Source organism: Amblyraja radiata, chromosome 3, assembly GCF_010909765.2.
Source record: "Amblyraja radiata isolate CabotCenter1 chromosome 3, sAmbRad1.1.pri, whole genome shotgun sequence".
In the NCBI taxonomy this organism is placed as follows: Eukaryota; Metazoa; Chordata; class Chondrichthyes; order Rajiformes; family Rajidae; genus Amblyraja; species Amblyraja radiata.
Genome location: NC_045958.1, coordinates 50,035,401 through 50,062,320, shown reverse-complemented (window position 1 = coordinate 50,062,320; position 26,920 = coordinate 50,035,401). Strand labels below are relative to the sequence as shown.

At 39.9% G+C, this 26,920-nt stretch overlaps 1 protein-coding gene across 3 annotated transcripts in view; it reads left to right on the top strand.

Annotated features, from left to right (window-relative positions):
- slc12a2 (solute carrier family 12 member 2) overlaps positions 1-26,920 on the top strand; it is a 142,612-nt gene that overhangs the window by 97,062 nt on the left and 18,630 nt on the right. For all 3 annotated transcript variants that reach the window (XM_033017780.1, XM_033017779.1, XM_033017778.1), the window contains exons 11-20: positions 3,037-3,144; positions 6,741-6,864; positions 7,747-7,848; positions 9,738-9,893; positions 15,132-15,231; positions 15,650-15,761; positions 18,172-18,312; positions 18,926-19,032; positions 20,099-20,178; positions 21,427-21,567. In XM_033017780.1, the coding sequence (XP_032873671.1) occupies positions 3,037-3,144; positions 6,741-6,864; positions 7,747-7,848; positions 9,738-9,893; positions 15,132-15,231; positions 15,650-15,761; positions 18,172-18,312; positions 18,926-19,032; positions 20,099-20,178; positions 21,427-21,567 (1,171 nt within the window). The remainder of the gene's footprint in view (positions 1-3,036; positions 3,145-6,740; positions 6,865-7,746; positions 7,849-9,737; positions 9,894-15,131; positions 15,232-15,649; positions 15,762-18,171; positions 18,313-18,925; positions 19,033-20,098; positions 20,179-21,426; positions 21,568-26,920) is intronic.

The window sequence follows — 26,920 nt, the reverse complement described above, 5'->3', positions numbered from 1 at the left end:
CCCATTTCTTGACTTTCCAGCATTTGTGTTCTAAAATAAATTCTAATTATCCAATCTGAACCTGCCTAACATACTTTCTCTATTTCAAATTGATTCTTTTTGGTCCCTGAGTTGGCCCACTGCCATTGCTCTCAGAGATCTGGTTACAATTCTAAATTTGTCAGTGGGAGATGTTAGTTTAGTGAGGATGTTAAAACACTAATACTCATGAGAGAGTGTATTACTTGATCCATTAAATGTATGAGGTTTAATTGCTAATGTAGCATTCAAAGAGCAGAAAATAAATACATGATAATTTAAGTATCTCTAATTAGTACTTGAAAGGCTGAAAAACCTAACAGCACACTACCTGACATGTCAGACAGCAGGACCGCAAGAGCGTTTAATGTCATTCAGCTATTGTTGGAGACTTCAAAAGCAATACATTCTGTTTCTAAAGAACAGGTGTGGCTTTTATTCGCGTATGACTCAACTCATTGTTAGATGCACTCTTAATTTATTATGGAAAGCTGTTTTCTGGAGCATTGTACAGTCTTGGGCCTGGACCAAAGTGTATCGTTTCCTGTCCTATTGCCACAGTTCTTTGACCTCCCCCTGCCCAACCCACCCATGAGCCTCGTGAAGTTGAAATGACATTCATGTAATGTTTTGCTTCAATAGACAATAGACAATAGGTGAAGGAGTAGGCCATTCGGCCCTTCGGGCCAACACCGCCATTCAATGTGATCATGGCTGATCATCCCCAATCAGTACCCCGCTCCTGCCTTCTCCCCATATCCCCTGACTCTGCTATTTCCAAGAGCCCTATCTAGCTCTCTCTTGAAAGCATCCAGAGAACCTGCCTCCTGAGGCAGAGAATTCCACAGACTCACCACTCTCTGTGAGAAAAAGTGTTTCCTCGTCTCCATTCTAAATGGCTTACTCCTTATTCTTAAACTGTGGCTCCTGATTCTGGACTCTCCCAACATAGGGAACATGTTTCCTGCCTCTAGCGTGTCCAAACCTTTAACGATCTTATATGTTTCAATGAGATTTCCTCTCATCCTCTAAACTCCAGAGTGTACAAGCCCAGCTGCTCTAATCTCTAAGCATATGACAGTCCCACCATCCTGGGAATTAACCTTGTATGCTGCACTTCCTCAATAGCAAGAATGTCCTTCCTCAAATTAGGGGACCAAAACTGCACATAATACTCCAGGTGTGGTCTCACTAGGGCTCTGTACAACTCCAGAAGGACCTCTTTGCTCCTATATTCGATTCCTCTTGTTATAAAGGCCAACATGCCATTCGCTTTCTTCACTGCCTGCTGTACCTGCATGCTTACTTTCATAGACTGATGTACAAGGGCCCCCAGATCCCGTTGTCTTTTCCCTTTTCCCAATTTGACGCCATTTAGATAGTAATCTGCCTTCCTGTTTTTGCTACCAAAGTGGATAACCTCACATTTATCCGCATTAAACTTCATCTGCCATGCATCTGCCCACATCCCCAACCTGTCCAAGCCGCCTTGCATTCTCATAGCATCCTCCTCACAGTTCACAATGCCACCCAGCTTTATGTCATCTGCAAATTTCCTATGTTACTTTGAATCCCTTCATCCAAATCATTGATGTATATTGTAAATAGCTGCGGTCCCAGCACCGAGCTTTGCGGTACCCCACTAGTCACTGCCTGCCATTCTGAAAGGGACCCATTAATCCCTACTCTTTGTTTCCTGTCTGCCAACAACTTCTCTATCCATGTCAGCACTCTACCCCCAATACCATGTGCCCTAATTTTGCCCACTAATCTCCTATGTGGGACCTTATCAAATGCTTTCTGAAAGTCCAGGTATACTACATTTATTTTCTGAATGGTGGCCGATTAGGAAAAGGGGAGATGCAACGAGACCTGGGTGTCATGGTACACCAGTCATTGAAAGTAGGCATGCAGGTGCAGCAGGCAGTGAAGAAAGCGAATGGTATGTTAGCATTCATAGCAAAAGGATTTGAGTATAGGAGCAGGGAGGTTCTACTGCAGTTGTACAGGGTCTTGGTGAGACCACACCTGGAGTATTGCGTACAGTTTTGGTCTCCAAATCTGAGGAAATACATTTTTGTCATAGAGGGAGTACAGAGAAGGTTCACCAGACTGATTCCTGGGATGTCAGGACTTTCATATGAAGAAAGACTGGATAGACTCGGCTTGTACTCGCTAGAATTTAGAAGATTGAGGGGGGATCTTATAGAAACTTACAAAATTCTTAAGGGGTTGGACAGGCTAGATGCAGGAAGATTGTTCCCGATGTTGGGGTAGTCCAGGACAAGGGGTCACAGTTTAAGGATAATGGGGAAATCTTTTAGGACCGAGATGAGAAAAACATTTTTCACACAGAGAGTGGTGAATCTCTGGAATTCTCTGCCACAGAAGGTAGTTGAGGCCAGTTCATTGGCTATATTTAAGAGGGTTAGATGTGGCCCTTGTGGCTAAAGGGATCAGGGGGTATGGAGAGAAGGCAGGTACAGGATACTGAGTTGGATGATCAACCATGATCATATTGAATGGCGATGCAGGCTCGAAGGGCCGCATGGCCTACTGCACCTATTTTCTATGTTTCTATCCACTGGTTCTCCCTTGTCCATTTTCCTAGTTACATCTTGAAAAGTGCATATCAGTAGGAGAGTCATAAATTAACTGTATATTTTTTACATATGGCACAGAAAGTTGTCACCTTGACTTTAAGAAAGCTTTATATTAATGTAAAAAGTCATTTGTATTTCAAAAATTGTATTCAAATTGTGGATTAGTGTTTTAATTAAACACACCCACCATAGACCTCAAAGCCATCATTCCTGCCATGACTAACATTTTGCTTTTTTTAATAGCGACTTTTGACAAGTTTAAATTTTGTTGTGCATGATAATACTTGATAAAATGAAGTCTGAAACAGATGAGCAGATATTCTAAATAAGTATTGATACTTACCTGGCACAGGTAAGTAGGAAAACGATTGATCAAAATTGTAATCTATTCTGTTTTAATTTGGATTCTTTTCAGGTTATGAGCCTGGCATCTGGATTTGGGCCTTTGATTACTGCAGGAATATTTTCAGCCACGTTGTCTTCTGCCCTGGCCTCATTAGTGAGTGCTCCTAAAATATTCCAGGTATGTATATAACTCCAAATATTTAGATCGCTGGAAAATGTTTTGGCCGCGCTTCCTTTGGCACTTTATAATAGTAAATCTATGTTATGATGGGGACATTGTCTATTGAAGGGAACAGTGCAGAAAAACAAATTATGGTGGCCAAATTTTCTTTCAGAAAGATTGTGCTCATTGAATCTGGATGCTCATCAAATCATAATCATGTGATGTGGAAACAAGATGTTTGTCCTAAACTCTTTCCCACCATGACCCATTTACACTGATCCAATTCTTATTCCCCTCACTGTCCCAAGAACTCCCTCAGATTTACCCCGTGCCTATATACCAGGGGCACCTGCAGTGTCCAGTTAACTTGCCAACTACACCATTTTGGAATGTGGGAAGGTGCCAGGGCATCCAAGATGGTTATCAAAAATTACAACAGGATCTTGATCAGGTGGGCAAGTGGGCTGAAGAATGGCTAATAGAGTTCAATGTCGATAAGTGTGAGGCGTTGCATTTTGGGAAGTCAAACTAGAGAAGGACCTTCACAGTGAATAGTAGAGAACAGAGGGATCAAGGAGTACAGGTACACAGTTCCCTGAAAGTGGCATCACATGTAGGTAGGAGGGTGGTGAGTATGTGGAATGAGCTGCCAGGAAAGGTCGTTAAGGCAGGTACTATAAAAACATTTTAAAGACATTTGGACGTACGTGGATAGGAAGAATTTAGAGGGATAAGGACTAAATGTAGGCAGAAGGGACTAGCTTGGATGGAGCATCTTGGTCGATATGGACGAGTGGACTGAAGGGCCTGTTTACGTGTAGAGAATGTACAAACTCCGCACAGATAGTGCCTGAGGTCAGGATTAAACCTCCAAATCATTGGAGTTGAGGCAGTTATTCTATTTGTGTCACTGTTCTTGATCAAGTTATACGTATGGCATCTGGGAGGAAATATTACATGAAATTTAGATGGACTTTAAAATGCCTTTGCCAGTTGATAGCCATGTAATCACAAATAGATCAGCATCTTGTATATGAAACACTGAGGGAGGTAGTTTCAGCAATAAATTGGAATCAAAATGCCCTCTCAAAACAATTAAAAACTAAGATAGTACAGACCAGTAACATGATTCATTTGATGGCCATTTTTGTGATGGACATGCAGAGGAGGAAATGTTTTTCTTTGTGAATGCATTTTAAAACTTGGAATACAACTTTATACACTGTATATATGGGGAAATTTCTCAGAAATAGTTGCTGAGGCTGCAATTATCATGGGAGATTTTATCTACATTTTGACTGATCAAACCAAACTGGCACGGGTATCTAGAAGAAAAATGTATAGAGACTGCAAGGATGGTATGGAAACTGGATATTTTCAATTTGTTTGTGAGGGAGGAGGATAGATTAATAAGTGATATTGTCGTTATAGATCCTTGTGGAGGTAGTGACCACAATCTGATAAAATCCAGGTGCAGGACCCCAATCATGTCTTCAGCGGTTATAATGGCATGTGTATAATCGCATTAATACTAGTTTAAGATGGACTGAGAGTGTAAGCTAGGATAGGGTAGTATATGAACAGTGTCATTTATTCCTACAGCTGTTCCATAAGGCTTGGGGAAATATTTCCCAATCAAAGATCAGGTTAAATTGAAAAGTAGGATATACTAAGTGGCAAGCGCTGGTGGTGGGCCCAAGGATTGGGAAGTTATTTAGGATTTGGTAGGAGAACACTAAGGAGCTCAGAAGAAAGCAACAAAATAAATTTGAGAGAAAACGTGTAATATCAAAACAAACACCAAGTCTCTGTGGTGATACAAATGGGAAGAAGGCTGTTTAGTTAAGGGTGGGACCCCAAGAGAATGATGCTGTTGAATTAATAACAGAAGACAAAGAAATAGAAGGTACATTAAAGCAATATTTTTGGATCAGTTTTCATTACAAATATCTATAAGATAACAGATGGGCTAATTTCATATAATAGGGGGATATGAGAAGATTGGGAAAAAAAGGCACCAAGTGGTGGAGTAACTCAGAGGCTCAGGCAGCATCTCTGGAAAACATGGATAAGTGATGTCTTGGGTTGGGACCCTTTTTCTGCCAGAAGATTGGAAAACAGCTTTGTTCAAAGGGGGAGCTAGGTTTGATTAGATTTGGCTTTCCCAAATGATTAGTTATCTGGGAAATGGGAAATTGCAGTTAGTTTAACATTCTGTTGTTAACAAGATGGTAGTGTCAAACGGAGGAAATAACTAACCATTTGGGACAGCTGAATCTAATCAAACCTAGTCAGCAATACAAAATTCATGTGTTGGAGAGTTGATGGAGATGATCCTGCAGATGTATTAGGGTTTTTAGATTTCTAAAATACATTTGATAAGGTGACATGTAGGAGGCTGGTGCTGAAATTAAGAGCCCATGGTATTGGAGGAAGTATTTTAGCATGGGTTGAAAACTGGCTGTCACATAAAATAAAGTTGCAATGAATGCATCCTGTTCATGCTGGAGGGATGTAACTTTTGTAACCCCATGGATCTGTTCTTGACTCTCAATTTATTACTATTTCCATGAATAACCTGAAGGAAGGAACAAAATAAACATTCCAACTTTGCTGATGAGACAAAAATAGGTGAAAGAAGATGTTGTGATGAGGACACTGTGATTTTATCGATTGAATGATTAGACAAAAACCTAGCAAATTGAGTTTAAAGTTGGTAAAAGTAATCAAGTCAGATTACTATCTAAATGGAGAGTGACTACAAAATAATAAGATTTGGAAGGATCTTCTAATGCATGAATTACAAAAGGTTTACAGGCAGGTCCAATATGTAGTCAAAAACACAAATGGTATTTTTCCCTTTATTGCAAAGGGATTGGAATTTAAGTATAAGGAGATTTTGTTGCAGTCGTACAGAATGTTGGTGAGGCCACACCTGGAATTCTCTGCATAGTTTTGATCCCCTTACCTAAAAAATATATAACATTTGGGGGCAGTCTGAACGAGATACACCAGTCTAATTCCTGGGATGAGAGGATTGTCCTATCAAAAGAGACTAGGTAGTTTGGATCTTTTAGTAGAATGAGTGGTGACCAGGTTCATATATATAAGATCCAAGAGGGGGCTATTGAGTAGATGTATTTCTTGCTTTCAAGAATTCTTGATCAGTACGGGTGTCAGAGGTTATGGGGAGAAGGCAGGAGAATGGGGTTAGGAGGGAGAGATAGACCTGGGGCCAAATGGCCTAATTCTACTCCTACTACTAATTCTACTCCTATTCCTTATGTCCTTATGAGATGTGAGATATTTTCTCAAAATAAGAAGCCAGTCCTTTAAAACTGAGATATGGAGAAATCTCTTCCGAGGAGTGGATATATGGAATTCTCTGCATCTGTCGGTGGTGGAGAGGCCAGTTTATTAAAAATTGCTACCTTATGGAAATACTGATTTTAAAAGTCAATTTATCTTGCATACCTGATCTTGTTACCAGGTGCATTTTGTACATGTAAGTTTTTTTTAAATTTTGCACAGAGCTTGTTGCTGTTTTGATACTACTTCTGTAATGATTTTGGATGTGCAATGATGATATCAAATGTTTTATTTTTCTTCAGGCTTTGTGCAAGGATAACATATATCCTGGTCTTCACATGTTTTCAGTTGGATATGGCAAGAACAATGAACCATTGCGTGGCTATGTTCTTACATTCTTCATTGGTCTTGGATTCATATTAATTGGTTAGTCAATCTTTTGTAAACTACCTGCAAAATTTTAAAATATAAACTGCAATTTAAATGTAATTAATTACTTTTTTTGTATTTGACATCAGGGAAAATATTTTCCCTATAGTTGCATAATTCCAGAGCAACTGTTTTCCATTAGCAAGGTAGAGGCAGCATTTTTATGTTCTTGTACAATAGTCTTAAAATCATAACCGCTTTTTTAAATTTATCCCAGCCGATGGTAAATGTTTTGTATTTAAGACTTGAATCAGGATTCTCTCAATTTTGTGATGGATCAAACAACTCGGTACTTGGAGCAAGCATTGTGGCAGGAATGGAGTGATCTGGATTTGGAGGGAACTGAGAAAAGCATGGCCAGGGATTGGTTCTTGTGAAAAGATGCTCTTGGCTGTGTCCAATAATATGAGTTTGGAGGGGTGACTCTTTCTGACAATTGGATCGACATATGTTACAATTGACCCCCAACAAGGCTGTATATACTGAGGAAAATATAATAATTTGAACGTGTATTGTTATCACATCCTCTGAACATTCTAAAATGCTTTGAATCTCAGGAAGCGAATGATCATTGATTATGAAGGCAATTCATAGACGGAGAAATGTTTGTGTATTTTGTTCCAAAAATGCCGTGGTGCCTCTTGTGTGGTTTGGCTTTAAAGAAACATTTGCATTTGTTAGAGTACTTCCACTTCACAGGCCTTAAAAATGATACTGAGATAAAGTTGTTTCTGGATGTGAATGCATAACAAAAGTTGGAGAATATACAAACATCTAAGGATGGTGTGTTCTGATGTGTAATTTGCAATGTATTTCTGTTAAACTGATTTCTGGGTGATATCTAATTTGTATTGATTGTGTTTTCTTTTTACTTTTCAGCTGAGTTAAATATTATTGCACCAATAATTTCAAATTTCTTCCTGGCTTCATATGCTTTGATTAATTTCTCGGTCTTCCATGCTTCACTTGCTAAATCCCCAGGTAAGATTTGAATCAAACTCAGAAATTCATCTGGGCCAATGCAGATTTTCCCTTTTTTTGGGAAAGTAAATGTTTACCACAATCATAGGATTTCTGCAGATTTGTTAGAATAGGGGGCACCATTCACTGGCCATCAGGGTTACAGTGACTTTGTCTGGACTGGTTTTGAATTTTATACTGGGTGTTTCAGCTGTACTGGATGAGTCATACAGCGTGGAAACAGACCCTTCAGCCCAACTTGTGTAGGAAAGAACTGCAGATGCTGGTTTAAATCGAAGGTAGAAATGCTGGAGTAACTCAGCGGGACAGGCAGCATCTCTGGAGAGAAGGAATGGGTGACGTTTCGGGGCGAATCCCTTCTTCAGTCTGAAGAAGGATCTTGACCCCAAATGTCACCCATTTCTTCAGCCTAACTTGCTCACGCCGATCTACATGCCCCATCTACACTAGTCCCACCTGCCTGTGTTTGACCCATATCTCTATGGATTCCTAGCCATGTACCTGTTTGAATGTTTCTTAAACATTGTGATAGTACCTGCCTCAACCACCTCCGGCAGCTCGTTCCATACACCCGCCTCCCTTTGTGTAAAGAAGTTATCCCTCAGGTTCTTATTAAATCTTTCCCCCCTCACCTTGATTGGAGAATAGTTGTGTAGTTATACTCTTTGTAAAGTAATTTGGTCAGTTTCATTCACTTGTTCTATGCCTGTAAACTGGAAGTTTATTTTCCTTTAGTAGGCAAGCAAGCCCATGGTGCTTCTCCTGATTGTCACCCCCTGGTCCTGGGCCTGCATTTGTGGCAACATTCCACTGTCCTGATTTTCATCCAAAAACCTCCAGTAATGGGGCTTTCTCTGACACACACACGTCAACTTAAAAGTGTGACATTATGGTGCAGCATTTAATGCTACTGTTCCCTGGCTCCCAGGAACTAGGTTTAATCCTGACTTCGGTTCTATTTGTGTGAAATGCACGGCTTTCTGCCAGGTGCTCTAATTTAACCCCAAATCCCACAAGCAGCACAGTGGCGCAGCGGTAGAGTTGCTGCCATACAGCGTCAGAGACCCAGGTTCGATCCTGACTACAGGTGCTGTCTGTGTGGAGTTTGCACGTTCTCCCTGTGACCAGATGGGTTTTTTCCAGATACTCCGCATTCCTCCCACATTACAAAGACGTGTTCTTACGTTAATTGACCTTGGTAACTTGTAGGATAGAACTAGTGTACGGGTGATCGTAGGTCACCGCGGACTCGGTGGGCCGAAAGGTCTGTTTCCTCGCTGTATCTCTAAACTAAACTAAACTAATTGCAAAGGTGTGCTGGTAGAATAATTGGCCACTGAATATCCAACAAGAAAACAGGAGGGTTGGGATGAGTGATGGATTGTTGAGTTGGGAACAGCATCAACGCCGTGGGCTGATAGATACCTCCTACGTCGTAAGTTGGTCAGTGAGTTCCAATCCAATTTCCTGTAAATGATGGTATTCTTAACCTGGAATACAATGCCTAAAATTAAACGTTTAATCTTTTTGTTCATCCTTATATTTTCATTCTTCTTTCCCCTTCCATTGTTCCTCCTGTCCAAAGATGTCCATTGTCCTTGCACAGCTTCAAATCAGGAGAACAGTTCCTTTTAAGTAGTTCATTTTATAATGTTTTAAGGTTAGCCAGGAGTTAATAGTACCCTGCAAAGTGGTGTCATTTCATCTAATTAGTTTTTTGATTATGTGGTTCAGTTTATGATCAATAATTCATATAGTTTAACTATTCTCTCTAATAGATGTTAAAGCATCATCTTAAGCAGACATGTTTTAAAAAAAAAACTATACACCACATAAAATCCCACAATATAGTTGTGACTAACAACTTGATCACTATTTTTTGTACTTAGGCTGGCGACCTGCTTTCAGATTCTATAACATGTGGATTTCATTGATCGGTGCTATCTTGTGCTGCGGCGTAATGTTTGTCATCAATTGGTGGGCAGCACTATTAACAAACGTCATTGTCCTTGCCTTATATATCTACGTTACTTACAAGAAACCTGGTAAGACTAACACTATGGACAAAGTTTTCATTTTTTTTGTCTGTTTATTTGACAGTAACTTGTATTTATAGAGCATCTTTAGAAACTCTTCCAATAGCAGGAAACTGAAACTTGTTAAACAAACATGATCAGGAAAGCCACTTCCGCCGTCTGTACCAGTGTCTGTTCTTTAATTTGTACGATCCAAGCTGAAGCAACAATATAGCTCTTCAGCATTGGCAAGTTTAAAATAGAAACGGAAAGATTGTCATATAGCATTACTCTTCAATGCTATCCATTACCTCTTGCCTAAATGGATATTTACTTTGCCAGCACAAGGGGTTATATCAGCTATCTAACTATTAACTGTCTAGGTCTATATACGAATAATGAATGTTAGTGCAAATAGGAAGGGTGACCACTCCCTTGTAACCACAATGTTGCAGGTTGGCCAGGAGTGTTAAATTGTACTGGTCTGACAAGTTGTGTTAAACAATTTGCTGTGCATTGAGTCCATGGTCATTTTGTGGGGCTGCTACTTGGAAATTCAATACCATCCAAAGCCTTGGGCATGCCTGACCCAGCTTTACTTGTAAGACCATGAAAGGAAATTGTATTTGGGAGATGCTTGGGGTGATGGGAGGTGATAAAGAGTGGCGATGGAAATGGAACAATACATGGATCAGAGTCTATTGTCAGCTTTCAGTGAGTAGTGGTTTGGGTGGGAGCCGTTTAGCTAATTGGAGAGAAAGGGACTTGTGGTCATTTGGGGGAATGGGGGAGGGACTGAGCTGCAATTGCTGGTTCGAATGGTGGGTGGCAGTGGCAGTGGTTGGGTGATTGTGCACAGGCAAGGAGACAGCAATTGGAACTTCCCTTGGTTCCAATACCTGTCTGTAGCACCCCCAGCGGATTCCCCTGAGTCATACAGAAGTAGTTCTACAAGCAGATAGAAAACTAGCGCAGCCATTGAGTTGCAAATAATCATTTATAGAATGAGACATTGCATGCCAATTTACAATTTGAGTTCCTCCATATGTTATGTGACAGAGATGCAATAAAATCTAGAACCACAAATTATAGACTTCACAATCCATGTGAATCCATCCAAATTATAGACGTCACATTCCTGACGTTTTTTAATTTATTAAAAAAAAATTAAAAAAAAAGCGGAGTCACCTTTCAGAATGGTGGTTTCAAACCCAGTGGCACTCAATTTAATTTGTTGGCAAGTGTCTTTCAGAAAGATTATAAATATTTTCTTACAAGTTTTCACAAGTGCATGCTATGTTTTTTTTTTAATGTTTCAAGGCATGGAACCGATCCTATTTGATGCAGCCTCCCAATTGTGTCATTGGTTGTGGTTTACAGTCCACCTTTACCCCCTGGAGCAATGTCTACAGTTTGATTCTTCACTTAGTTACAAATGAATGGTATTGTCAATGAGCAAAAACAAATTATTTTGTAACATAGTATAAAATGTCTTCATCTCAGTTTTCAGTTGTAATGACAACAGAACTCTTGTTGCTCTTCAGCATTGCCAAATGACAGCAATATTTGTAGTCGGCAAATGCATAATTAAATGCTGAAATTTAGAGGTTGCTGGTGGTTGGTTATCCCTTGTCATATCTTTATCCCTTATCACCCCTTATCGTGGTTATCCCTTATCATATCTTTCCTTGGATCCCATGCGATCTAACCTTCCAGAGCAGCCTACCATGCAGAACCTTGTCAAATGCGTTACTGAAATCCATGTATACAACACCTACAGCTCTGCCCTCAACCTTTTCAGTCACGTCTTCAAAAAACTCAATCAGATTTGTGAAGCACAACCTTCTACGTACAAAACCATGCTGACTGTCCCCAACCGGCCCTTGGGAAAGGCTTTCACAAGGCACCTGGATTTTGGTTGCATATTCAAAACTCTTCATTTCACTAATAACCAACCTGAATGCCCGGTAGCTCAGCACTTCAACTCCCCCTCTCATTCCGAATCCGACCTTTCTGTCCCTGGCCGCCTCCATGGCCAGAGTGAGGACCACCGTAAATTGGAGGAGCAGCACCTCATATTTCGCTTGGGCAGTTTGCACCCTAGCGGTATGAACATTGACTTCTCTAATTTCAGGTAGTCTTTACTTTCTCCTCCCCTTCTCAGCTCTCCCTCAGCCCACTGGCTCCACCTCTTCCTTTCTTCTTCCCCCCCCCACCCCCACCCTCACATTAGTCTGAAGAAGGGTTTCGCCCGAAACGCTGCCTATTTCCTTCGCTCCATAGATGCTGCCTCACCCGCTGAGTTTCTGAGGCACTTTTGTCTACCTTTGATTTTCCAGCATCTGCAGTTCCTTCTTAAACATTTCACTAATTAAGTAGTCTTTTGGCTGCACTCTTATGATTAGTGAGTTGGCAGTTAGTGTGGTGCCAGAATGATCGGCTGTGCATTTTGAAATATGGTTCTATATTGCAACAATAATTGGTTATTAAACTTTTTATCACATGCATAATTGAATAAATCTGAAGAAAATTTACTGACAGTTTATCTTTGTTTTGAAGGAGTATGTCACCAAATTATTGTAAAAAATTGCAAAGCAAATACAATGATCAACTTAGACACAAGGAAATGCAGATGCTGGAATTTTAGTGGAACACAAAGTGCTGGAGTAACTCAGCAGGTCAGGCAACATCTCTGGAGGATGTGGATAGGCAACATTTTGGGCCATGTCCCTTGTCCAGTTTGAAGAAGGGTCCCGACCCGAAGCGTCACCTATCCTTGTCCTGCAGAGATGCTGCCTGACTGCTGAGTTACTCCAGCACTTTGTGGAGAATCATCATCTTTCTGTGTTATGACATTTTCCCTTCTCAATGACATGTTGATATTACCAGCAATGTGTGCCGTGTTAGTCTTCCTTCTCTTCCTTTTATTTATTTTAGTTGCTGTCAAACATGTATTCAGACAGAAACCAGAGTACTTCATTGTTTCTTTTCTTTCCTTGGGAAATGATGTACAAATGTCATCCTATGGTCCTTCAGCTACCACTCACTGAAGAATTGTCAATTAACTCGATAAATTGAATCCGTTTAAGGGGAAATCGGTTTGTTCCTTTTGTTTGTGGCTTAAAGGGAAAAATTCCATGATAGTCGTATGTTGTGGGAATTGTGCAATTTTAAATGTCCTACCGTTTCTCTTTAAGCTGTAATTTATAGCTTGGCCTAGGATTGAAATAAATCACTTGGTTTCCATATAGAGATTCACTTTCAAATGCAAGCACAGAAATCCTGTGTTAGATTTGGAAGTGTTCCTCTGAAGTGAAATTAGCTGGATGTCTGTCTCCCATCATTTGCAACAGAACCTTGAATTTGTTACAAATGTCAAATCACTGGCATGTACTCTGCTGGACGTTTAACCGAAAATATATTGACGACCACAAATCAGATAAAATTATAAACTAATTTCTCAAATATTTGACTAAAACGATTAGAACACACAGAGAGTGGTGAATCTCTGGAACTCTCTGCCACAGAGGGTAGTTGAGGCCAGTTCATTGGCTATATTTAAGAGGGAGTTAGATATGGCCCTTGTGGCTAAAGGGATCAGGGGGTATGGAGAGAAGGCAGGTACGGGATACTGAGTTGGATGATCGGCCATGATCATATTGAATGGCGGTGCAGGCTCGAAGGGCCGAATGGCCTACTCCTGCACCTATTTTCTATGTATCTAACACAACTCTAATGAGTTGACTGTTGTGCACCATGCCTAAAGATTAGTTTTTTGAGATTGTTTTGAGCAATTGGTTTCTTTGCTACTTTTCATTGTTTGAATAGGTTTGGTTTTGATGAAGTGAAGGCAGTAGATATGCTGAAGGGACAATAAATTACATCGTCTGTATCACCCTGTTGAAATCCTGTGAAGATCCTTCTCGCCTTTATTTTATTTCCCTCCTTTCTCCTTGCTCTTTTGTTGCTCATCTTGCCCACTTACATCCTCCTGCTCCCTTTACTGTCTTTCCTGCCCCCTTTACTTTCTTACTTGCCCCAGCAATGGAATTGCAAACAATGTATATCAAGGACAGAGGATTCTGGGATAAGCCATTTAAGCAGCATTATATTGCCCGGGTGAAATGTGTTGGGGTAAGGTAGAATTTATTATACAACAGCTGCTTGTCCAACCATTATTGTAAGGGCATACATTTCTCAACAAAAAATCAGAAAGTCTTTGATTACAATGTCTTTGGTTACATTTACTGGTATCACCCCCTCATCTACGAAAGTGCTTGAAGCTGAATATTGGTGTTGAATTTAAGTTTGAAATGAGCATTAGTCCACATTTTGGCACCCCAATCACTAAGACTGCTTATTTCCATTTCCTGGCATTGACCAATTCTCTCAATCTTGGCATATCTGCTACTGAATCCATTATCCTTTTTTGTGGGTTCAAAAATTCAAAATATATTCTTGGCTGCTCCCCATTCTTACCCTTCATGAATTTGAGACCATCCAAAACACTGCCAATGTTCGAACGCACTTTACCCTATTTGCCCATCTTTGCAATTGTCTCTATTACAGGTCCACCGCTGATTTTCTAGCACCTTTCGTTCCAGACATTATCCACTTTGCTGGACCAAACAGCAGTCATGGTCTCTGAGAGGAGTGTAGTGGCACCAGGCGGTCCGCTTTGGTTGTCGGGAGGGAAGGAGGGGGGCACAAAATCAACCTCAGAAGTCGGTTGAGCTGTAGTTCCAGAGCCCTGGCAGCAGGGGGCAAATTCAACCAGCTGATTGACTGCATAACTCCCGATGAGGTCGATCAGCTGCTTCACCCAACATAGGCACCACACTTCCTGGGGCGATTTCAAGTGTACTCTCATAATTTTGTCCACAGTATACCAGGTGTCAGACTAACAGTTGCCGGAAAATTAGTGGCAGACATGTACTACCAAGTAGACATGTACTACTATCTGTGCTCTCCATCTTCTATCTGTATTACTCTTGTAAGATTTTCTTTAAAACTAGCATCCTTGTGTAGTAATGCTAACTTTTTATTTATTCTCAGGATCTTTTGCTACTTTAGCTGCAATGCAAATTGTGCTGGTTAGAATGAGGTACTGATCTGTTAGGTGGACATAGATGGGCATGCAGCAATTATTTTGTCTTATTACTAGAACTAATCTGATTGAAACAAGAGCAGTGAACATTTGCAGCGTAAAAGAACACTATACCTCGGTACACGTAACAATAAACTGAACTGTTTTTGTTTCTTCCACAGATGTTAACTGGGGCTCCTCTACACAGGCTTTAACTTACCTGATTGCTATGCAGCATGCCATTCGTCTTGCAGGGGTAGAGGATCACGTAAAAAATTTCAGGTAATTGAAAGTCACGTGAATAAGCATTCCAGCATTTAAAGACAAATTTGTAACTGAATTGAAGGATATCAATAAGACCATGTGGATTTTTAAATCCAGTACCAATTCCTTGTAATCATTAAAACATAAGATTAAAGTTGTGTTCAGAATATGCTGGGCAACAACAATACAATACAATACAATACGGTTTATTTGTCACATTACACATAAAGTGCAAGTGAAATGAATATGTCAGCAGCGGTACAATGATAAAGAACACACACAAAAACACAATAAAAATTTAACATAAACATCCACCACAGCATTCATCACTGTGGTGGAAGGCACACAATTTGGCCAGTCATATATGCAGTGTTACAGTAACCAATGGATATGTAATATTTCTATATTAATTTATTCTAAATGATTATCTATGCAGGCCCCAATGCCTTTTAATGACGGGTGCTCCAACATCCCGTCCAGCCTTGCTACATCTTGTTCATGGCTTCACGAAAAATGTTGGACTAGTGGTCTGTGGACATGTTCATACGGTAAGTTTGGGCAAATAATTTATTTTCAATTTAGCCTAACATTTGTATCTTAGCACCTTGCATTTCAGGGCTCCACTATGATAATTTGAAGTAGTTGAATTCTTCCATTTGTCTTCATTGCACACTTTCAGTATTAAGACTGTTTTCTTAAGCTGTAATTCGCCTATGATTTATGCCTCCTTTCTCAGTCAGGATTGCCATCCTTGAATTTTCCATCCAGTTCCCAATGTGACTTGTCTTTGGCCTCATACTCTATTCCAACAAAGCCTAATGTAACATATGGAACAGCACCTCTTCTTCCATCTTGGGCTCAATAATGATTTCAACAATGTCAAATAACTGGCCTTTTCTGAAAGGTCTTCGATCAGGAGCATGAACTCCATTTATCTTGTCTTAGAAGCTACCCTGTTGAGTATCATCAACATTGTCAGTCATTTAATATCCCCCTGGTTTCCACAGATCTTTCCTTTTTTGACCTTCCCCTTTTTTCTGCAACTTTCAAATGGTTTCATTTCAAACTTGTTTCCCAATTCTGATATTAGCACATTGACCGTTCACTCACTCCCCCAGCCGAGTGGTGGTATGACCATTGATTGCAATCCTTATCAACACTTCCATTTCAGTTTTCACAAGTTGTCAAGTTATAGAAGTAGAATTAGGCCATTCGGCCCATCAGGTTTACTCCACCATTCAATCATGGCTGATCTCTGCCTCCTAATCCCATTTTCCTGCCTTCTCCCCATAACCCTTGACACCAATTTTGTACCAGTTTACATCTATATAATCATAATCAAAGTTGACTCATTGAAACGTACCGAATAGTGAAAGGTCTGGATAGAATGGATGTGGAGAAGATGTTTCCACGAGTGGGAGAGTCTAGGACCAGAGTCCATAGCCTCAGAATGAAAGGACGTTCCTTTGGAAAGGGGGATGAGGGGGAATTTCATTAGTCAGAGGGTGGCGAATCTATGGAATTAATTGCCACAGAAGGCTGTGGAGGCCAAGTCAATGGATATCTTTAAGGTGGAGATTGATAAGTTTTTGATTAGTAAGAGGACATGACTTCAGAATGAAGGGACAGAAGTTTAGGGGTAACATGAGGGGGAACTTCTTTACTCAGAGAGTGGTAGCGGTGTGGAATGAGCTTCCAGTGGAAGTGGTGGCGGCAGGTTCGTTGGTATCATTTAAAAATAAATTGGATAGGCATATGGATGCGAAGGGAATGGAGGGTTATGGTATGAGTGCAGGCAGGTGGGACTAAGGGAAAAAAGTTGTTCGGCACGGACTTGTAGGGCCGAGATGGCCTGTTTCCGTGCTGTAAATTGTTATATGGTTATATGGTAAGGGTGTCGAGGGATACGGAAGGACGGCAGGAGAATGGGGTTGAGAGAGAAAGATGGATCGGACGTGTTTGAACTGTGGAGTCGACATGATGGGCCGAATGGCCTAATTCTGCTCCTTCAACATATGACCTTATCTTCACAAGATGTTGCATCTGTGAATCCCATAGGAAAACCTGATTTTCTTTTCTTGCCCATTGCGTCCCTCATAACGTTGGCTCCATTGCCGTACTGTTTTGTTCACTCCAACAAGTACAAGTATACATTGTGTTAAGGCCATCTAGGTAATAGAATTCACTCTTACAAAATTTGCATCGCTACGGACAAGTTTAGTTTAGAAATACAACATGGAACTGGATCCTTCGGCCCACTGAGTACACACCCATTCACACTAATTCTATGTTATCCCACTTTCTCATCAATTCCCTGCACACTATGGGCAATTTACAGAGGCCAATTAACCTACAAATCTGCACATCTTTGGGATGTGGGAGAAAACCGGAGCACCCAGAGGAAACCCACACAGTCACAGGGAGAATGTGCAAACTCTGCACATCAGGATAGAACCCAAGTCTCTGGCACTGTGAGACAGCAGCTCTACCAGCGACGTCACAGTCCTGTCCTTTATTTAAAATAGGAAATGAAATGCACTTTCTTGGGGGGCAAAAAGTAAATAAACACGAAATGCTGTCCTTTTCAATTTGCATTTCATGACACATGGGTAGGTGACACAGCTTTGTAATTTGGAAAATCCCGACGCGGATCATTTTCTAGGAACACTATCCCACCCCATAATGGGGAAGGTCGCCTGTTTGTATTCTCCAATAATTCCCAAGTCTGTTATTGAGTCATACAGCATGGAAACAGGCCTCTCGGCCAACTTGCCTATACCGACCAATATGTCCCATCTACACTAGCATTTCAAATGTGCTTGTTGAATTGTGGTTGTCTGGTGTCAGATCAATTCTTGCGAAACCTAAATCTTTTTGACTAATTCCCAAAATATTCTTCTTAGTCAAAAGTAAGAGTTTTTGAAATAAATTGAACGCAATTATGTGAACTTTTATTAGGGGCCTCGCAGGCAAGCTCTGAAGGAAATCTCTAATGACCAATCTAAATACCAACGGTGGCTAATCAAAAATAAAATGAAAGCCTTCTATGCCCCTGTGTACGCAGAAGATTTGCGTGAAGGAACACAGTTTCTGCTGCAAGTAAGTTTTGAATTTTGTATTAAACACCTTGTAAATTCAACATTTCTGACATGGTTTTGCTGAAGTTCAGTTTTGTGATATCGTTGTGGTCAGGGTAGATGGAATCTGACAAACCATTGCCTATTCATTTCTTTCCGCAAATATTGATTGCTATGTGTGGGTACTCAATTGAAGGCTAACAAAAAGCTAAACATGAAATACATATACTGTTGTCAATTGTCATTTTTTCATTATGTGGATATTGGGATTTGCTTCCAGCGTTGGTGTTAAAACAATTTTCTCTAGTTTGATACTTGGTTGATACCCCCAGTTAAAACCTGGTCTGCAAATCTGACCGTCTTAAATAGACTCGGCAGCAAAAATATTCAAGGTGAATGCTAATGATGCTTGGCTCCGGACATGATAATGAAAAGAATACAAAACTATATTTAGATGTGATGTATAATTCGCACAGATTTGCAGCTATACGACCTGGACCCGCACAATTAAAAAAAAAAAATTTCCTCATCATGTGGCCTGTGGGTTAGATTGACAAGTGCTGACGCATTTGAACTCCAGTGGTTAGTACTGTAGCCCAAACCTGCATTTAATTTCTGTTTCATCTTCTTTCCAGGCTGTAGGACTTGGTCGAATGAGACCGAACACCCTTGTCTTTGGCTTTAAAAAAGATTGGCGCCAGGCACTTATGAAAGATGTGGAAAATTACATAAATGCTATTCAGTGAGTTAATCTTGGTAATTACCGTTCAATGGAATAAAGTAGCTTATTGAAAGTAAAGCATGGGAAAAACAGCTGTAAAATTTCAATAATCCAACAAAAGACTCTTCAGAAATCCTGATGGTTCAGCATCTAGCTCACTGCAGCCCTTGAAGCTCACCCAAAGCTCCATTTCTGGCGCTCCCTTGAAGCTCACGTGGTTCTCTCGAAAATATATTAACCCTCTAGAAAATATATTAACTGGAGAGAGAAACAGAGTTAATATTTCAGGCTGATGACCATTCTCAGAACTAGGAAACGTTAGGAACGTGGACAGCACAATGGCACAGTTAAAAGTGACGTTTCCTCACTGCCCCAGAGGCTCTGGTTCAATCCTGACCTCGGGAGCTGTGTACGGGCAGTTTCCACATTCTCTTTGTGACCACATGGGTTTCCTCCGGATGCACCAATTTTCTCCCACATATTCAAAGACACTGGTTGGGAGTTTAATTGATCATTGTAAATTTCCCTAGTATGTTGGTGAGTGGTGGAATCTGTGAGGAGTTGAGAACATGGGGGATTCATATAAGATTAATGTAAATGGGATGTTGATGGTCAGCATGGATTTTGTTGGCAGACATGTCTGTTTCCACGGTGAATCACTATAATGCAGTGCAATATCTTAATGTGAATTATGTCAGGATATTAATAAGTGATATCCAGTAGGCTGGAAAATATGCCGGTCTGGTACCATCAAGGCCCCAAGTATGCAGGATCCAATTTTACTGTATATAATTATTATGGCTTTTTGTTTCCGTTCATTAACTTCAGAATCAATTAGATCTTTTGTGTAAAGCCCTTTATTCAAGTAGAGAAATTCCTAAATTTTATACAAATTAAATATTACTATTCTATTCACATTTTCATATTGTTTAATGAACCCCAAAACATGTTCTTTGATTATTTTAAATATCTTAAGGTATACATACGTTTCATGTGCATGTTACTAATCCTTATTAGATTTTGCTAAGTATTATGTTTCCTGTTAATGGTTAAAGGGCTGGTCTTGAAATGCATATTTTCTTTGCAGTGATGCATTTGACTATCAATATGGAGTAGTTGTCATTAGACTAAAGGAAGGCTTTAATATTTCTCATCTTCAAGCTCAAGGTGAGATTTTATTTTGATCTGCCACCAATTTAATATTGCAGAGTGATTACATGCACTCCAGGAATAGTGTGGTGTAGAGTTCCATGTAGAGTGGTATTGAAATTGCAGGTACATTTTTCTTCTGCACTGCTCATGGTTTGCAGATATGATGCTGTTACTTGGAATTGTTGATTAATTGCTGGGTGCAGGGGAAATGAGAGGAAGAGATGAATCTAAAGATGAGTAACATTCAGTCGATGTCGCCGTGATCAGTTTTATCCATTATTTGCTCAAATTTTGTATTTTTGTTAATTCTATCTTGTGATGCAAAATGTCAGTTTCTCAATTTGGAGAATGCTGAGCGTCCTTACCATAAGAAATGATTGAGAATGCTATATTATCTATATATTTGAATCGAGGAAAAGCTTCTTACAAATCAGCTTAAGCCTTTATCCAGAATTAAAAGGGTAGAGTTACAATAGACAACCTTTGTCAAAAGCAACCTTGGATCGTTATGATTTCTATGCTGTATCTCTCTCCACATGTATCTTGATATTAAATGTATACCCTGTTGATATACATTGTACTTTGGGGGAATTTGAGGTAGACCTCCCATGTTTTGACACATTCGTCAAGTAATCAGTCTATGCATAGGCATATCTGTTTAAAATTATTGCATTTGGTTCCTTTAAGTATCAACATGACTCTGTTGTGATTATGTTTTCTGGGCCTTCAGTGCATAACTGCAACTATTTTTGAACATTCTTTTGACATATTATGCTGCTTAAGATTAGCTTTAAAAATAAAGTAAATTGGATACCCAGGGACAAATAGACATGGCAAGAAATACTGGGACAAATTTGTGATAATTTATTCAAAAGCAAACCCATTAAGAAAGCTTAATTTTGTTTCCACTTGTTAAATGTTAAAATTACAGTTGGATGTTGAATGATGTCAGGTGTTAAAATTGTATCCAGCTTGATCATATTTTATTATCTTTTCTTGAACTTGACTTTTATGCTCTATTTCTCTCCTTGCTATAATGTCTACATTTAAGTTTGCCTAGATTGTTTGCCAGGCTGTGGGAAGGGACTTGGTGATCTACTAGATGCTCTCTTCCTCCCTACTTCTCCAGTTCCCTTTACTTGATTGGGACTTTAAATGTGTCTCCTAAATACAGGGCATATTCAAAAATATTAACTTGCTAATTGAAGAAATAGATTAAACATTATTTGATGTGAATGCTGTCAATTATTTTCATTTGTACAGAAGAGCTATGTATGTCTCAGAAGAAAACTGCTCATCCCAAGCATACCGTGGTGAATCTGGAACATTCTGATGCTGACTCTAAGCCATCTTCGAAGTCAGTGAGCGAAACTAACAGCCCAGCAGTGTCACAAGACCACAAAGGTAAAAATTCACATTCAGTACAGATAAATAATACTGATCAATATTTTTTCTAAATGTTAATGTTAACTTTAAGTTCTAGTTTTTTTAAATTATTAATCGTCCATTTTAAGAAAATAAAATGGATGTAGAAGTCAATTAATAATACAATACCCTCTTTTGAGGCACCTTTGACCATTCCTACTTCACCAGAACTTGAGCAGCTCTGCTGCTGTTCTTAATAGAACTAAAGAGAAGAATCATTAGTCATTGTCCAATTAATATTGCCACATTTCTTTTCCTCTGTTGTCAACTGACCATTATATTTGTTATTTTTTCCACATATTTCTCCTCTTCCTTAAATTTGTAAATGATTGGTGAATTTTCATTTCTTGACAAAAGTAGTACATTTCCTGAACAGGCATTTTGATGCTGATGCTAAACTATCTTTTTTTAATATATTAATGGAGTACCGATATAATTCCAGTAATTTAGAAGCATTGCCATCTAGCTGAATGAAAGACTTTAATGGCATTCTAATGTACGATCAGAATGCCATATGTTAAACCGTCTGTTCTCTAAACTAACTTGACAAAACTCCACCAATTACTGCACCTAGCAGGAATAAAAGTGGATCTGTCTCGTGAGCATCTTTGGGTGGGTTAAGTTCATAAATTCTAGGTGCAATATTAGACCATTTAGACCATCATTTCTCTTCCACCATTCAATCATGGCTGATATATCTATCCCCCTCAACCCCATTCTCCTGCCTTCTCCCCATAACCCCTGACACCCTTACTAATAAAGAATCTAAGTAAGTGTGTCGGGGGTTATGGGCAGAAGGCAGGGGAATAGGGTTGAGAGGGAAAGATAGATCAGTAACTTAGCAAGGAGAAATAGGATTATGTTCAAATTACATTAAGAGTGTAAAGCGACAAAAGCTATGTTTGATGGATGTAAAATACGCTGCTTTGGGTAGAGGAAATCTCGTATGTCTTTTTGGGTACTTCCAGAAGCATTGTCAGAGCACCGCAACTAAATGTTCATAGCAGGGCTTGTTTTATTTTTGATGGGTGCATTTCATTAAACAGTTGCCCAATTGGCAAAAATATTGTCGCTAATATTGTTAAACCACCATATAGGAAGCAAAATGCGTTTTGTTAATAACGGGGGCATGGAGTGGAGCAGGGCAGTCGGTGAGAGGTCATCCCATAGAGATGCTGCTACATCATAATGGAGTATAGTCACATGAAGTGTTTCTATTCAGGCAGGTTGTTTTCACCTTTGTATGTTTTTTGAAAAAGTATATCAATTTGCAGGCTTTGATTTGGTAGAAATTATAAAGGTAAGGCTGACAATGGGGGTATTGATCATGGCATTAATCAGTGTGTTGCTGAGTGTAGTACAACCAAGTACATGCCACCTGTATGCTCATTTATATGACAAACATTTGATGTTTGAGGTGGCAAATTTATTTTGTGGATGCTGCCAAAAATGGCTAAATCACTGAAGGGAAGTTGGTGATAGTTATTTTAAATCTGGGAAAGGGGAATAAAATCATTCCTACGTGCAAGAGAAATAAAAGAGTAAAATGGCTGGCAAATATTTAAAATGACTCCCACTAAGTTGTAGATTATTTGTAGAGTAAAGCATACTTCACAACCTGGCTAATTAGAGGTGCATTTACTTCAACTGAAGACTGGACCCATGCCCTGGATACGGACAAGAGGCCCTAAGGCCTAGGTTGGCAGTGATGCGATTGCACTGAGAAGGTTTGTGACGGCTTCAACACCAATCACTACAATTTAATGTAACTATTTGCCAATGATCTCAATTCACAATTATAATTCTATCATCATCAATAAACATTAAAAAAAATATAATTACAATTACACTGCAATTAAATGGAGTGAGGCTTTAATTTTCTTGAAACACAGATAAAAATTAATTTATATGATTAATAAGGTAAAATATATTTGCAAATTGACCTTGTCATCTTTGTTTTTAATGGCTTTCCCAACAATGCTTATCAAGCGCTTGCATGCTCCTGCATGGGCAGCTTAAATACCCCTGCGCAGCAAAGGCATATAGTCTTGCACTGATTTTGTACAAGTCAATGCATAAGATGTATCATTCTACTCATGAATGTGGGCAAATAAATCGTTGAAATCTGCAGGCCGAATGCTGAAAGATAGATTAACCCCATTGTCCATTGATTAGCATGGACATGGTGGGTTGAATGGCCTGTTTTCATGTTGTATGACTCTGAAGCTCAAGTTTATAAATCTGACAAACACATTGTATCCATCAAGCTTGGAATAATTATTTAGGAAGAAGCTGCAGATGCTGGTTTACACCGAAGATAGACACAAAATGCTGGGGTAACAGCGGGTCAGGCAGCATCTCTGGAGACAAGGAATAGGTGACATTTCAGGTCGAGACCTGAAGCCTGAAAAAGGCCCGAAGACCGAGAGTCTGAAGAAGGGTCTCGACCCAAAACATAACCTATTCCTCCTCCAGAGATGCTGCCTAATCCACTGAGTTACTCCGGAATTGTGTGTCTAACTTTGGAATAGTTGTTGCCGAGACCCAAGATATCAATCATACCATCAGACATGACCATACTTAAATCTAGGACAGGAAATAAAAAAACAGATGCTTCAATGTAGGCAATCCCTCGGTCAAGGATGACCTGCCTAATCTCCAGTTGTGACATGGGCGAGGTAAAAGTGGGGTCTAGTTACTGCCACAAGTGGACAGAAGGTGCTTGATGGGTAAACTATTAATGATGTGTTCTTTGTATTTTCATTGGGAGAGTTTCAAGGTTTTTAATGTAGCCTGGAACGATCCTTAGATATTTTGCTTAATCACCTGCCAGGGATTTACACAAATTTGTTGGTCCTATTCCAGTTCTTCTCTACCCACTGCCCCCTTCCACCTCCCCCAAAGAGACTTCATGAATACACTTGAGGTGTTTTCCTTCCTTCCTACCAATGGAGCACTTGATGTTTTGTTATTAATCCATCAGTTCAATGTTTCCACTCTGCACTTTCCTCCTTTACATAGAAACATAGAAAATAGGTGCAGGAGTAGGCCATTCGGCCCTTCGAGCCTGTACCGCCATTCGATATGATCATGGCTGATCATCCAACTCAGTATCCCATCCCTGCCTTCTCTCCATACCCTCTGATCCCTTTAGCCACAAGGGCCACATCTAACTCCCTCTTAAATATAGCTAATGAACTGGCCTCAACTATCTTCTGTGGCAGAGAATTCCACAGATTCACCACTCTCTGTGTAAAAAATGATTTTCTCATCTCGGTCCTAAAAGACTTCCCTCTTATCCTTAAACTGTGACCCCTAGTTCTGGAAAAACTGGATGTTACAACAAAGATTTGTAACAGCCAGTCTAAAAATCAGTTGTTTCATAAATTGCCAGTAAATTTCCACATTATCTAATCTCAATGCACCAGAATTATGAAATTGAATAAAAGCAGCGATGTAGTTTCTTGATGCACCAAGGACATGCTCTAAATATATCCATAAACTGTAGGAGATTCAAGGCCAAATGTTTGTTCAGATTACTACCATTTGACAGTGCTATTTCCTTCTTTGGCAGGTAAATGCTGACATAGCAGAAGAGTTGCAGAATGTGCTGGTTGAATATTAATGTGTGCAATAGTAATACAATGTGTGGTATCTCCCCAGATGCTTAAACACTCCAATGGAAAAAACATTAATGCATCTTGCGATTCCATAAACGAATCAATATTTATAGATGGCGACTGTCCCAATATACATTAATGTCAGGTTTTGATTTGCACTCAATCTCCTGTGAAGAGACCAGCTTGCGTCTCCCACAAATTCATACCTTGCTACTTGTCAAGCTAATAAGCCATGGTCTTTAAATTTAACTTGGCTTTTAGTGGGGGGGTTTTCCTCCCCAAATTCTGCAGTTTATGAAATGCATTATTATTTATTCACATTTCTAGAGACTGAAAGTTAGAGATGTGACCTTTTTCCAATGCTGGCATGATATTTCCTGCCACCTGCACTGGAACATATCTTTCATATGATCTCTTCCTTGCAGGGCCAGACTTTTCATTAAATTGAGAGCACTCTGCTCTTTCCCAGCTATTTTCCTTTTGAGCTCTGCACTTGTCAGAGTATGTACTAAAAGGATCGGGACTCCTCATTTCATTTTTTGTTTGTACATAATATTGCTTAGAGAATAACTGTAGAAATTGACACTTGTGAAAGAACAACCCTTGTATCTAGAAACTTTATTAAAGCTGGTCCACTGCCATAATCATCATCCATCATTAATTTAATGGGATGGGTGGAGGAAAGGAATTGACCTATGGATTGATAAAACCCTGCATCAGGACAAAAGTGAGTGGGACAAATGGCCAGGGAAATTGAGACGTTAGTCAAAAACAAGAGGATGCATTGGACAGGTATAGGCAGCTGGGATCAAGTGCATCCCTGGAGGAGTTTTGGGAACTAAGGTGTAAATTAAAAAAGGAAATCAGAAGGGTAAAAAGGGGCCAGGAGATATCTCTGGTGGGTAGCATTAAGGACAATCCCAACAGATTTTATAAATACATAAGGGGGAAATGGGTAACTAGTGAGAGTGTAGGACCTCTCAGGAATCATAGCGGTCACCTCTGTGTGGAGCCACAGGAGATGGGTAAGGTCCTAAATGAGTATTTCTCCTCTGTATTTACCGAGGAGAAAGACAGTAGGACGGAGGAAATTGGAGCAGTTACTGGAAGTGTCTTGAGAGCAGTCAGGGTTACTGTAGAAGAAGTACTGAAGGTACTGTCGTGTTTGAAGGTAAACAAATCTCCAGGGCCTGATCTGATATATCCGAGGACATGGTCGGGATACTGGAGAGGAAATTGCGTGAGCCCTGGTTGAAATTAACTAGTCGTCCTTAAATACAGGAGAGGTGCCGGAAGACTGGAGGGTGGCAAATGTTGTACCTCTTTTCAAGAAGGGCTGCAAGGAAAATGCTGGGAACTATAGGCCGGTGAGCTTAACATCTGTAGTTGGTGAGTTACTGGAGAGTATTCTGAGGGATCGGTTATACATGCATTTGGATGGGCAAGGGCTCATTAGGGATAGTCTGCATGGTTTTGTACGTGGAAGGTCGTGTCTCATAAATCTGATCGATTTTTTTGAAGACGTGACCAAAAAGGTTGATGAGGGCAGAGCTGTAGATGTTGTGTACATTAACTTCAGTAAGGCGTTCGACAAAGTTCCGCATGGTAGGCTGCTCTGGAAGGTTAGATCGCATGGGATCCAAGGAGAGATAGCTGAATGGATAGCAAATTCGCTCCATGGAAGGAAGCAGAGGGTAATGGTGGAAACTTGC